Here is a 12,975-nt window from a genome sequence, read left to right on the forward strand (position 1 = left end):
TCTGTTGGGGGATGGGCTCTTGTCTAAGTTCTTGTCTTCTTCCTACAAAATCAAAATGTGACAAACGTATATATTAATATATGACTAGTTCTACTCTAGTCAAATGACTGTTCTCAACTTAACACTGAGTACCACATTCAAAATAACCCTCATTATGACTAGTTAAAATACACTAGCTAGAGTAGCTACTGGGTGATGCATGACAGTTTATTCCTTTTATAAATACATAAATAACAATACAATATTATTTACTGTTGACAGTTGACAAAGTCACCATGTATACAAGGGTATCATATCACTAGAACTGGCACTTTAACACTTCCACACAACTCTCATACAACAACCTAAGCCTCGTCATGACTGATAATGATGATAGTCTTTAATTCCACAGTCATCATATCACACATACCAAGTACCTATATTTCTCCAAAATACAATAAAATGGAATAATGAAAGGATAAACAAAATGTGTAAAGTTGCCTTAAGGTTGCCAAAAGATCCCAAAAGGGAATAACCTTTCCTTTTGTTCCTGTCAACTTTTTCAGGTACTTTGCATTGCTATTGGATTGAATTTCCCCCCTTCTCCCAGTACCCCGGGGTCTCTTAACAATGGAGTCGCACTACTCTCTGCACTGGTTGTCAAAGATCCCTCTGCCTCACTCCTCTCTGCCATCCCAATCCCCACAGTCGTCTCAGACACAGGGTCATGCTGGTGGTAGTATTGATGGCAGCCCTAATAAGTCCTGTGCTAGCGCACAGGAAGGCACCAAGTCTGCCTTTGAGAGGTTAGGGGATTACTCGCCCTCCGGAAATCCCTCTTTGACTGCCATTCCCACTCCCGACCCCAGCCAAACCCAGCACACCTCTGACTCCGAGTCTGCCGTAGACCTCCTGCGCCTCTTTGGCCTCTCGGACGAGGACTTGGCGCAACTCATGTCCTACCCAGAGGAGGCGTTGACACCCGAAAACATGCCGTCCACCCTGCGACTCATCCGCGCAGAGAAGAACAAGAGGGCTGCCGCTCTGTTCAGCAGGCTGGACACGGACCGCGTACCTCAAACGGATCAAGTGGGGGTGGCCGAGAGACATAAGGAAATGGCTTCTTCTGCCTTTCACCACCAGCCAAGCAATCTGATTGACTACGGACATGCCAGTAAATACTCTGGCGCTGAGTTTGATGCAGCTGTTAGTAGTGGACTTGCCACTGCAGATATTGGTGGTGTGAGTGGGAGCAGGTTGCCGGCGATGGACAGTTTCTCCAGTGGTGCTCAAGGCTGCAAGCCACTGACACGAGATCCAACATTGACAACATTCAGCAGCACAGCGTCTGCCAGTAGCACTCAACACTCAACACGAGATCCTCGTTTGATAAAATTCAGCAGCACAGCATCTGCCAGTAGCACTCAACACTCAACACGAGATCCTCGGTTGATAAAATTCAGCAGCACAGCATCTGCCAGTGTTTGCTCCTTCCAGACAACTGGTTCCATCTCACCCCTGGAATTGATGGTGCCTTCCGCACAGACTCCCAGTGACTCTGGCACTGAGTTTGCTGCAACCGTTAGTAGTGGTGCCACTGCAGATATTGGTGTTGTGAGTGGGAGCAGGTTGCCGACGATGGACAGTTTGGCCAGTGGTGCTCAAGGCTGCAAGATACTGACACGAGATCCTCGGTTGACAAAATTGAGCAGCACAGCATCTGCCAGTGTCGGCTCCTTCCAGACAACTGGTTCCATCTCACCCCTGGGATTGATGTTGCCTTCCGCACAGACTCCCAGTGACTCAAATATGCAGACATCAAATCGGGACCAGGTCAACCAGTCTGCAATTGCTCAGAATCCAATCTCGCTTTCGACGAACGACATGGATAACGGAATCGGAAAATCGTCCGAACCCGTTCCAGACAGAGAGACCCAACATCCAACAACGCTGGCTCCTGCTCCTGCCTTGACGACCGAGAATGGCCCCGTGGTCCTCGACACCGGTGAAACGCACGCTCGAGCTGGTGTTCAGGGTGAAGCGTCGGTGGTCGGACATGAGGCTCAGAAGCCGCAGCAAACGAAGCCAAGGCCGGTGGTGTCCTACATAACTAAGAACATAAAGAATCCTGGTCCTCTTTCATCACTGGTGCCTCCTGGTTCTCCTATGTCATTGGTTCCTCCACCTGGTCCTCATCATACGTCATTGGTTCCTCCACCTGGTCCTCATCATACGTCATTGGTTCCTCCTCCTGGTCCTGCTATTTCATTGGTTCCTCCTCCTGGTCCTGCTATTTCATTGGTTCCTCCACCTGGTCCTCATACGTCATTGTTTCCTCCTCCTGGTCCTGCTATTTCATTGGTTCCTCCACCTGGTCCTGCTATTTCATTGGTTCCTCCTCCTGGTCCTGCTATGTCATTGGTTCCTCCTCCTGGTCCTGCTATGTCAGTGGTTCCTCCACCTGGTCCTCATACGTCATTGTTTCCTCCTCCTGGTCCTGCTATTTCATTGGTTCCTCCTCCTGGTCCTGCTATTTCATTGGTTCTTCCACCTGGTCCTCATACGTCAGTGGTTCCTCCTGTGGGTCCTCCTATTTCATTGGTTCCTCCTGCTCCTAATCAAGGTTATTCAAGTTTTTCATTTGCCATGTTCATTTTGAGTTTTTGTTTTCAATTTCAGTTTAGTTTTGATTAGATTACTTTTTGAAGTGCAGTAAAGTTTTTCAAAAAGCTTAGTTTTTTTATTTTTATTAATGGTTTTAGGTAGTTTTTAATTATTGTAATTTCAATTAGTCAGGGGTGATATTCAACAAGCTTTAGAGCGCTGTGAGCTTGTAGATCTACAATCTTTCCTATCTTTGAAGAGTTTTGACATAGACAAAAAATAACTTTCTCTTTGATTTGAGTTAGTTTTAGTTTGTTTTGTAAACACAGAAGTTTCAGTTGTCTTGTAGAGCCTTGCTTTTATTTTTATTTCAGTTAAAGGACCACTTTTCAACTTCTCTTCCTATAATTGGTCCTAACTAATGTTCATGATAAAATACCACCATTGTTTCCTACTCAGTCTGTGTCTCATAGGAAGGCTGTGGGCAGTTCAGAAACCCGTCCACTAGTGACATCATCGATGGTGAATCCAAGCTAATAGAAACGGCAGGCTTTCTTTTCCTGAAAAGTTGCAATGCAAAAGTTGAAGCCATCATTCTCACGATAATACAAATCTAAACATATTTTAAAACAAATCTTGTTTAAATGATGCCTAATGATGATGTCACTGGTGGACGGGTGTCCGAACTGCCCAAAGCCCTCCTATGAGACACAGACCAAGTAGGAAAAAATGGTGGTGTTTTATCATGAACATTAGTGAGGACCAATTATATGAAGAGATGTTGAAAAGTGGTGAAGTGGTCCTTTAACCTTTTTTCAATTCTAGTTTGTGTTATTTTTAAACTATAATTATAACCCTGGTCTCTTCATACCTCAGTGGCGCCTCCTGGGTCTGTTGCCATCAACCCACTGACGTCCATCCAGTGCCAGTTACCATCATCACAGCCGATAACGGTCACCAAGCAGGTGCCGGCGCTCGACATGATGAGAGATTACGTTGGGTCCTGGCCCAAAGCCTTTCCCCACACTTGTTCTATTTGTGTTGGAACAACATGTCGGACAATGAAGGTGAGTTGAAGACCCCATGTCGTGTTGGCGTTCCCTCTGATTTTGTTTTTGAATTATTAAACAATAGACCGGCTTCGGGCTTCGGGGGCCTTGCAAGTCTGGGACGATGCGAGTCAGGAATACCTCCTGCAAAGCTCTTGTTATCTGTACTTTATGGATGTATACTTTAGCTATTGAAAAATAGCAGATCTACAAGCTCATAGCGCGCCAGCTTGTAGATCTGCTATTTTTGAAAAATCATAAAAATGCGGCACAAATCTTTGAATATATATATTCTTTCAGAGTGAATGTTTTTTTTATTTCGACGTCAGGCCTAAATGGGCTAAATTCGGTCACACTTTCTATGAAGCCCATGTCTATAATACATTATGCATATACTTATACTTCATAATCTGCTTATAAAGGTCCATACACACAAGGAGTACTTTTATTTCCTGAAATTAATTAGCATGAAGTAGAGTTCTCATCGGGCCTGAAAATTAAGGCCCGGCCCTACCCTACCCTAACTGGGTCGGCCCGAGGCCCGGCCCGACCCTAACAATTACCATAATGTCAGGCCCAAAAGCCCGAGTGAAAAAAAAGAGAAAAAAAGGAAAAAGAAAAATGCCACTATATGGCCGCGGCGCCGTGGATTATTGAGACGACCGTGTCAGAGAACGCACTAATAGTCTAGTCACCGAAATAAAGGATTTATGTAACTCACGTTAATTGGCTGATAATGTTCCATTTCCAACATTCTAATGGTTTCCAGCAATTTCCAGGGGTGAGTAAACATCTTCTGAATCAAAGTAGCAGCGATCCTCTGAAGTGACGCAGTTAATTATGTCCAATAGGCTACTGTCCCGTTAACAAAGTGCAACTTTTTCATCATTCACCGTTGTGCAACAGTCCCAAACAGAGCTATACAATATTATTGTCAACTTGGCTATAATCTACTAGGTTACATCGTTTACATAATCATTGCCTCTCAAACCCACATACCACGCGTAATGTGCGTTGCCTAACCAAAAGAACAGACATACAAACCATCAACATGCCGCTCGATGGCGTGTCGAGTCTGTCGACAGCTTGCAGATCTTTTATTTTGGGCAGTGGGCACACAACGAGGCGCGCTGCGCTGCGATGGGGAAATTAAATAGCTGTACAGCGCGCTGCGATACGATTTGTAAACCAAATAGCTGTACTATATTACGTGTATGCAGGCGCTTTCATAGTTATAATGCATTTACCGTGGTGACGTTGATTAGGTAGCCTAATTTAGCTTATTCACCCAGCTGGGTTCAACGAGACAGCAGTGTCTTGTTAAACCCCGACGTTTCCAAAACGAGCTATTGCGGATTAATCGATGGTCTTATAAAACATTTAAGCATATGACAAGTTAACTTAAGTTATATAGTTGATGCTGAGCAGTAAGCAGCTCATTTGGTTTGCAAACCAGAGGCCAGCCAGCGGTAGCAAGTTCAACAACCATGCACCGTTCTATTCTGTCACTTTGGTGCGCTGCGCTGCTGCTGATCATCACCTCCTCCTCCTTCAGTCACATATAGTATCGCCAACATTCACCAGCTCAGCCCTCTTCATATTAAATAAATAGGCTACATTATACAAACAACAGAATTGTTATTTTTGTTATATTAAATTATTTAAAAAAAAAATCACGTAAAATCACAGAGCCCGAGGCTCGGCCCGGCCCGACTAATTATCGTGCATTTTGGGCCCGGCCCTACCCGAAAATGTCGGGCCGGTTCGGGCCGGGCCGGGTTCGGGCAGAGATTGAGAACTCTAGCATGAAGTACATCTACACACACACACACACACATTACGGAGCGATAAAGGACGTATGGGACTGCCCTCCCTTGTGTCATCGGCAAGTTTGAGGTCAAGCACCTGTCTCAAACTATTACACCCTTTTTGAAACTAGCTCCTCGTCACTCGCCCTACACACTTCCACTTGGTCCAAGCATAGATACCGTATATAAATAATGGAGACGGCACTGGATGGGAGGGGAATCCCGGTGTCGTCTCTATTATTTATATGTCTATGCTCAAACCGAGTGGAAGTGTGTAGGGCAAGTGGTGAGGAGATGGTTTCATAAAGGGTCTTATAGAGGGTATGTGCGTGATTATCATCATACCCGGAAGTTGCGGGAACGCCTACTGAGTGGCCTTGACCGCCCATACATCCAAATAGAAAACAACTCTCATTAAACAACGTTAAACTCACTTTGCCACTCGATTTGCCACTCACTTTACGCATACCCTCTATAGATTCCACACTTTCTTCAAGGTCCTTCATGCATGGGCATAAAATGGACACAACAGAATGCCTGTTGGGAATTTTTATCGACTGACAAGAAATATACTGGTTTATACCAGTAGGTTTATGGTTTATTTAAAAACAAACTGTCATTAATGGACTGCCACCCCCAATAGCAGCTTTTCTGTGACATATATTCATATTTTTAATTCATAATTTTAATGCCAAAAGAAAAATCTGCGATATACACACTATATCTCATTTTGACGGGGCAAGACTATAGTATTGGGACAATCAGTCCTGATGGTGGCGGTCACCATTATGCCGATTCTGACCAAATAGAGCGAGTGAGCGATGACGACTTCCGGTTTGCGATCAAAATATCCGGTAGTATCTTTGCTACTGTGCAACACTATCAGATGTCCGGAATGCTAAGCTATCATCGTATTTTTCATAACTAAGTCAAATTAAGCTCTAATCAAGCCCAAAACATCGCATTTTACACAGCGATGCATGCGCGATCACGCGCGTGCGTGATCGACCGTGCACACGCGGATTTCGGCCGGTTTTAGGAAGATTACATCGGCCGTTAGCCAAATTAGCCCAAATATTTTACATTTTGTTATATTAAGCTCCCGATTATAGGGAATTAAACCAGCCCGTCAATTCCATCAACGGAAGGTTTGGATTTATTAATCCAATCCGTCAATTCCGTCAACGGTAGTTCAAGGGTTAATATGAGCAAAAAGGCAGGCAATAGCACGTTTCTGAGCAGTACATGGTGCAATCACGGTATTGGCCACTAGAGGCCGTTGCTGAGGAATAGAGGAAGTAAACAACGGTACAGGCTCAAGCTGTCAACAATGGCAGGATGCTGCTGACATAGACGTATAAAGACAGACGCCTGCTCCGGCTCTGGGCCACGTGAATCGTATGGCGGCGGCCATTTTTGTTCCCAATATCATGGCAGAGGCACAGCACGCTGCAGTGGCTTGAATTGACTTTATTCTCCATGGGTTTCAGATCAAAAAGCCAAGTAAAGAAAAGATGCGTTGGGATTGGCCAGTAGTCACTTTGAGTGGCAGCGTGCCGAAGATTAAAACAAGGTTAAAGGAGCATTCAGTGATTTGGGTGATTTGGAAAACCACCCAGTCCGCCCCAGTAACAAAATGTGCACATGCACGCTCTACAGTGGGGGGGAAGTGCAACAGGCCAACAGCATGTGCACCAAGGCCCGCTCCCACTCGATCATGATTGGAGGAAGGCCCCTTTCATCCTGATTGGATGAAGGCTTTGCCACCCGCCACCAAAACTGAAACTAGGGTTTTTTGACCCCAGGGGCTCACTGGGGACAGGGAGGAACTCCTTATACGGTCAGCACACTCTATAGTAGGGAGGATTATCCAGAAAAAAAGAAAAAATAAGTGATATTTGAATTAAGTCAAATCACTGAATATACCTTTAAACAAAAAACGAACAAAAAAAATCACAACTTTTCATCAATTAGAAATAACTCCAACATTTTGTCTAAAGTTTTTCACAACTGCCGCTGTGTCCGTTGTGCATCTCATCTGTCCCGCCCCTTTTCTTTGGCCTTTTTTTTATTATCATTATAAAATAATGATCATTATTATTTTATTATCATTATAAAATAGCAGATCTACAAGCTCGTAGCGCGCCACCGAGTGGCGCGCTACGAGCTTGTAGGTCTGCTATTTTTGAAAAATCGAAGAACGACTGACACAGAAACATAGCGTTTTCAGAAAACTATCATTTTCAAACAGACATTTTTAGAATCTGATCTCAGGTCAAAATGGGTTAAGTTGTTGTAAAAGCATAAGACAGACTGCTCCAAGTCTAATTGCCCCAATACACTAAGATGGGCAATTGGATTATCTTGACCCATTGTTATATAAAAAGGAAAAGGAGTAAATGCGAGCTCAACCCCCCCCCCTTCCTTCTTTGGGAACCAGGTGGCAGCACGGAATACAAAGCTGTCTTATGAGGAAAATATATTCTAACAAAACATTACCTCACATATTTAGGAAACCACCACAGTTTACTCTTAAGCATTTCCATGCTAGTACTGTAGTAGTAGTAGACTAGAGGTACTAGTGATAATGATTATTATGGTTACCATGATGGCCATGACATCTTTATTTAACGTTTGTGTTTTGACTGCTAGGTGTGGATCGACCACCAGAATACCCACACTCACATCAACCGTTGCAGACTCCTCCGCAAGATGTCAGTCCTTTTTTTTATTTTATTTCTTCTGTTTTCATCTTTATAATTCATAATATTGTCAAGTTCATCAATCTCATCTTTATGTTTTCCTGGAGGCATGCGTTACTGTTTACTCCATCAACTCTTCCATAGTTATTGGGGTGTAAACAAAAACACACCTGTGTGAAGTGAGGGGCGCTAATATATTAAAGTCTAACTCATGTTGTTTAGGTGATGTAATGGTGATGTAAAACAAACGGTGCCAACACAAACATTAAACGCCATTAACAATAAAGAGACAATATGACGTAATGAGGCACATTATGACGTACATTTTCCCTTCATTGTCAATGGCGTTTACAAAACAAACATTGAACTAAAGTATTTGTTCAGTAATTGGGGTCTTGCCATTTCCAGCTCTTTAGTAAAAAGAAATGACATTATCAGTTCAGGATACCAACAACAACAATTGTATAGTGTTCCAGTTCCAATTTGTTCTGCTCTTTTTTTGTTTTGTTTCATCTCTTACAGTTGAACTATTTTTGTTTTAACCTCTATCCTGTACACTCTTCCTTGATTGGATAACGTTGAAAACGTTTCTTTTGACTAAAGAGGTGTTACTGAAAACAATGATTAGTGTTGCAATATAAGTAAGTAAGCCTTGCTGAGCCATAGGGCAGGAGCCTATCTCCTGTTTCCTTAGCGTGAGGTGGCTTGATGTACAAGTACACCCCCTGGACATGGCGCTAGTATGACGCAGGGACTTACCCTAATCAAACCTTTGATGCTGAGTGCCAAGCAGGGAGGCACTGGGTCTCTGAGTCTTTGGTATGACCCGGCCACGGGTCGAACCCTGAACTCCCAGTCCCAGGGTGGACACTAACTAACCACAAGGCCACTGCGTTGGTTGAACTATAGATACATTTAAAAAAATAAATGAATACAAATAATAATCACTTATACCCCCTTTATGTCACTACAGAGGTCAAAGTTCATCGTACATGCAATTTTGTTGTGGATTTCATTTGACCTACGTTTCTTAGCTTAATGGACATTAGCCATGTGATATATTATTATACCACACCTATCAACCAATCACATTGTGTGTAGCCTAACCCATTATATATGGACAGATTTGCCATAATGAACACTGAGACATACCTTTTTTTTAAAGATGTGGAATAGATCAAGTTAATTGTCTGGTTTCTCCTAGGTTTTCACATTGGGACGGAAAGTTGCCACCTGAGATCAGGTGAGCTAGCTTTGGGGTTTTTCCTATGTACATTCAAATTAAAATGGTTGTAGCATTCAGAGTGCTGAACTTTAAATTGTTCGTATTAGGTTTGAATATGCAAGCTATAATGCTGGTAACTTACAGCAGTGGTTCTCAACCCCCCAAAATAATCATATTTAAACCTTGACAAGTACTTGCGATTATAGATGTTGAGTTTGACTCAGTTTCACAGCTAAACAGTGTGAAAATAGCTGATCTACAAGCTCACAACGCATTAATGGTATATATTTTTTTCAATTAATTTATTTTCTTTCTTTTTACAAGTATTAAAACGTTCTTACAGGTCTCTAAATTAGCACTTTACTGTCATCTGGGGATCCCCCTGGCTGGGTGTCCAGACCGGTTGAGAACCACTGACTTAACCTGGGAATGGTTGTGCTGTTGCTGTGGGTGTGAATGGATGGATGTTGGTACTGTAGAAGACAGGCCCCTAGTATAAAGAAGTATGAAGAAGATGCAGTTCCTGATGAGTAGATGTAGTCCATGAGCCAGAGCCCCAAAATTGGAACACGATTATCAAATGAGTGTGCAAAGCCATACAACATTTCATATCGCACACACACACACCTACCTGTAACTTCCATCCCTGTTTTTCAATTAATTCACTTTTAAATTTAATCTGATCATTTTGGCCAATTCATTGATTCTTCGATTAATTGTTAACACATTGAGAGCCCACGCAAAACTGCCCAAAATCACTTTCACCTAGAAAATCCATTCACATTTTTTATAATTCAGCTGACTGTGGAGACACATGCTGGAACTTTTTACTTTGAAATGTTTTATAGTTTCTGAGTTATTTAATTTAAACGCCAAATGCATTCTCAATGGCGAAAACACAAACTTTGGCACCACGTGTTAAAAAAAAAAAAGTGTTTTGATTTTTCAGATTTTTTTTTAATAAAAATAAATAAATAAATAAAAATATTTTAATTTTAATTTTTTTCAAAGACGTCCACAGACGTCTTGGGCTATGCACGTGCGGTAATACCCAGGACGTCCACAGACGTTTTGGGCACAAAATGTGTTAACATGCCTAGAAGCTATGTCAAAAGCTTAGCTTATTCTGTGTTATCCCCGTGAGGTCTCGCAGCAGGTTTTCTCCATCCAATCCCGCTTCCTCCAGAGCTGGAGCCACCACCACCTCAGCCAAAGACGTCCTCCGCTCGGCCTCCTCTTCCCCGTCCTCCTCTTCTAACTCGGACTCCCCGTCGCGCTCACCCACCCGCCGCCGTAGCAGCTCCTCGAGGTCGTCGAGGAGAGGTGCGAAAGAGACACGAAGGGGTCGAACTCGCTCGCGCTCCAGATCCCGATCACGCTCCAGATCCCGCTCGCATTCCAGGTCCCGCTCGTGCTCCAGGTCCCGTTCAGGGCGCAGCTCCAGACACTCGCGAAGGTTAGTGGGATCGAGATGAGTAAAAAAAAAGTGTCTTATTAACCGTTTCCGTACATAGGACGTCGCCACACATCCTAGGGGTCCCAATCGACGCGTACATCCGACGTCCTCACACGTCCTAGCGCATCCTCAATGATACGGGGCGAGATAAGAATATTCAGATTTTTTTCCTTTTTTTATTTGTCAGTTCGCCTTTCGGCTAAGCAAAGCAAAAGCAAAGTTCATTGTTTACCCAGGGAAGTGGACTAAGCTCGAGATGCTTGTTTACAGCCACACCCTGCTCATAGAACATTTCATGGTAGGGGTTCAATGCCTTGCTCAAGGGCACTTCAGCGGTGGTCATTTTAACGTGCCGGTCCGGGGATTCGAACTGGCGACCTTCCGGTATCAAGACCGCTCCGCAAACCGTTCGGCCACCACTACCGTATGCTACAATCTAGGCAATTGTTAGCTTACCATTGATTTAGCCGAAAGAATGACTCGTCTCTCCTAATCCAGGGCGCTCTCTTTGGTGTTGAACGGATCAATATACTGGCGCTTAATTTCTGCTCCTCATCCGTCTCTCCCGCAAAATATGAACGCTTTTTGGATCATATATCGTATAAATTAAAACGATCGTAATGTAAGCTAGCTATGTAAAGTAAACTTTTTTTTTTAGTGGATTGTTTCTGGGTCATGGGTTTCCGAGTAATGTCTTTCCGGCACCCCAGAGCTCCTATTTTGAAGGAATCCCGGCAACGGTTGTGTTAACCCATTTTGGGCTGGAACCCCTTTTGGTGTTTTAAGCATTGTTATACTTTAGCTATTGAAAAATAGCAGATCTACAAGCTCATAGCGCGCCACCACCGAGTGGCGCGCTATGAACTTGTAGGTCTGCTATTTTTGAAAAATCGTAGAAATGCTGCACAAATCTTTGTATAGGTATATATTCTTTCAGAGCGAACGTTGTTTTTTTTCGATGTCAGGCCTAAATGGGTTAATAAAGATGACTTGACATTCACCTATCCAAATAAAACACAAACTGAGTAAATTTGAGTTCTGTAAATAGCATTACTCTTATGTAATCCAAAACAATTTCAATCTCACCAGGCTCAGGTCCAGGTCTCGCTCTCCTTGCGGCCGTGAGAGGAAGCCCTCTCCAGGGAGGTCCTCTGGAAGCAGACAGAGAGAGACGTTCACAGAGATGCTGGCCAAGAAACTCATGGAGACTACAGGTTAGAGCAGGGGTGGGCAACTTTGACGATGGAGAGGGCCACTATATTACCACACTCACTCCCTAGGGCCATATATTACTGTCGTAGGAAAAAATTGCCGATCTACAAGCTCAAAACGCGTCGCACTGCAACGCGTTTTGAGCTTGTAGATCGGCTATTTTTGCTATATTCGAATTGAAATCTTGAATTTTTGCTATTTTTGAATTGGAATCCTGAAAATTAACATTTTTATGTAATTTCAAATGCCTTTAATTATACTTGTGTTGAAGCAATGGGCTACTAATTTAGACTGAAGTAATAACACCGGGTCATGTTTGCATGTTGTGAAATAGTAACTGCTGAAACCAATATTATATCAGTATTCTGACATTAACCTGAGGGCCACATTAAGTGATGGTGGGGGCCACATGTGGCCCCCGGTTGCCCACCCCTGGGTTAGAGAGACACAAATAGACAGATGGATAGTGGTGGTTGCTCAGGTCACCCCTGTACAACTTTTACCATCCACGGCACCCCCTGAATGAGCTTTAGCGTTTAGGGAACCTTATGTCATATTACACTATGTAGTAAGTAGCCTTGCCGAGCCATGTGGACCATAGGGCAGGAGCCTATCTCCTGTTTCTGTAGCGTGAGGCAGCTTGATGTACAAGTGTCAAGCAGGGAGGCACTGGGTCCCATTTTTACAGTCTTTGGTATGACCCGGCTGGGGATTGAACCCCGACCACCCAGTCTCAGGGCGGACACTCTAACCACAAGGCCACTGAGCTGGTTTAAATGTAAATATGTGAAAGTTCCTTCTTAGATCCAGTAAGTCATGATGAAATCTCCAGAGAATATTTGTTTCCATTAGGACAGATTTTTCTTTTTGCACAGCTTTGTGTGTCTGTCTGTATGAGCACGGAATGTACTCCGCTTATTGGCTGAGCACGGAAATGTGA

At 43.5% G+C, this 12,975-nt stretch overlaps 2 protein-coding genes across 4 annotated transcripts in view; both read left to right on the forward strand.

Moving 5' to 3' along the window:
* tkfc (triokinase/FMN cyclase) overlaps nt 1-12,975 on the forward strand; it is a 106,989-nt gene that overhangs the window by 40,089 nt on the left and 53,925 nt on the right. The window lies entirely within an intron of this gene.
* Nucleotides 1-12,975, forward strand: part of LOC306914094 (uncharacterized protein) — a 39,485-nt gene that overhangs the window by 429 nt on the left and 26,081 nt on the right. For 2 of the 3 annotated variants that reach the window (XM_079490999.1, XM_079490997.1), the window contains exons 2-7: nt 546-2,602; nt 3,460-3,650; nt 8,093-8,154; nt 9,347-9,385; nt 10,512-10,823; nt 11,913-12,037. In XM_079490999.1, coding sequence (XP_079347125.1) covers nt 610-2,602; nt 3,460-3,650; nt 8,093-8,154; nt 9,347-9,385; nt 10,512-10,823; nt 11,913-12,037 — 2,722 coding nt within the window. In that variant the 5' untranslated portion in view covers nt 546-609. The remainder of the gene's footprint in view (nt 1-545; nt 2,603-3,459; nt 3,651-8,092; nt 8,155-9,346; nt 9,386-10,511; nt 10,824-11,912; nt 12,038-12,975) is intronic. The other variant, XM_079490998.1, reaches the window with a different exon arrangement.

The sequence above is a fragment of the Electrona antarctica genome (assembly GCF_951216825.1).
Source record: "Electrona antarctica genome assembly, chromosome: 21".
NCBI classification, from domain to species: domain Eukaryota; kingdom Metazoa; phylum Chordata; class Actinopteri; order Myctophiformes; family Myctophidae; genus Electrona; species Electrona antarctica.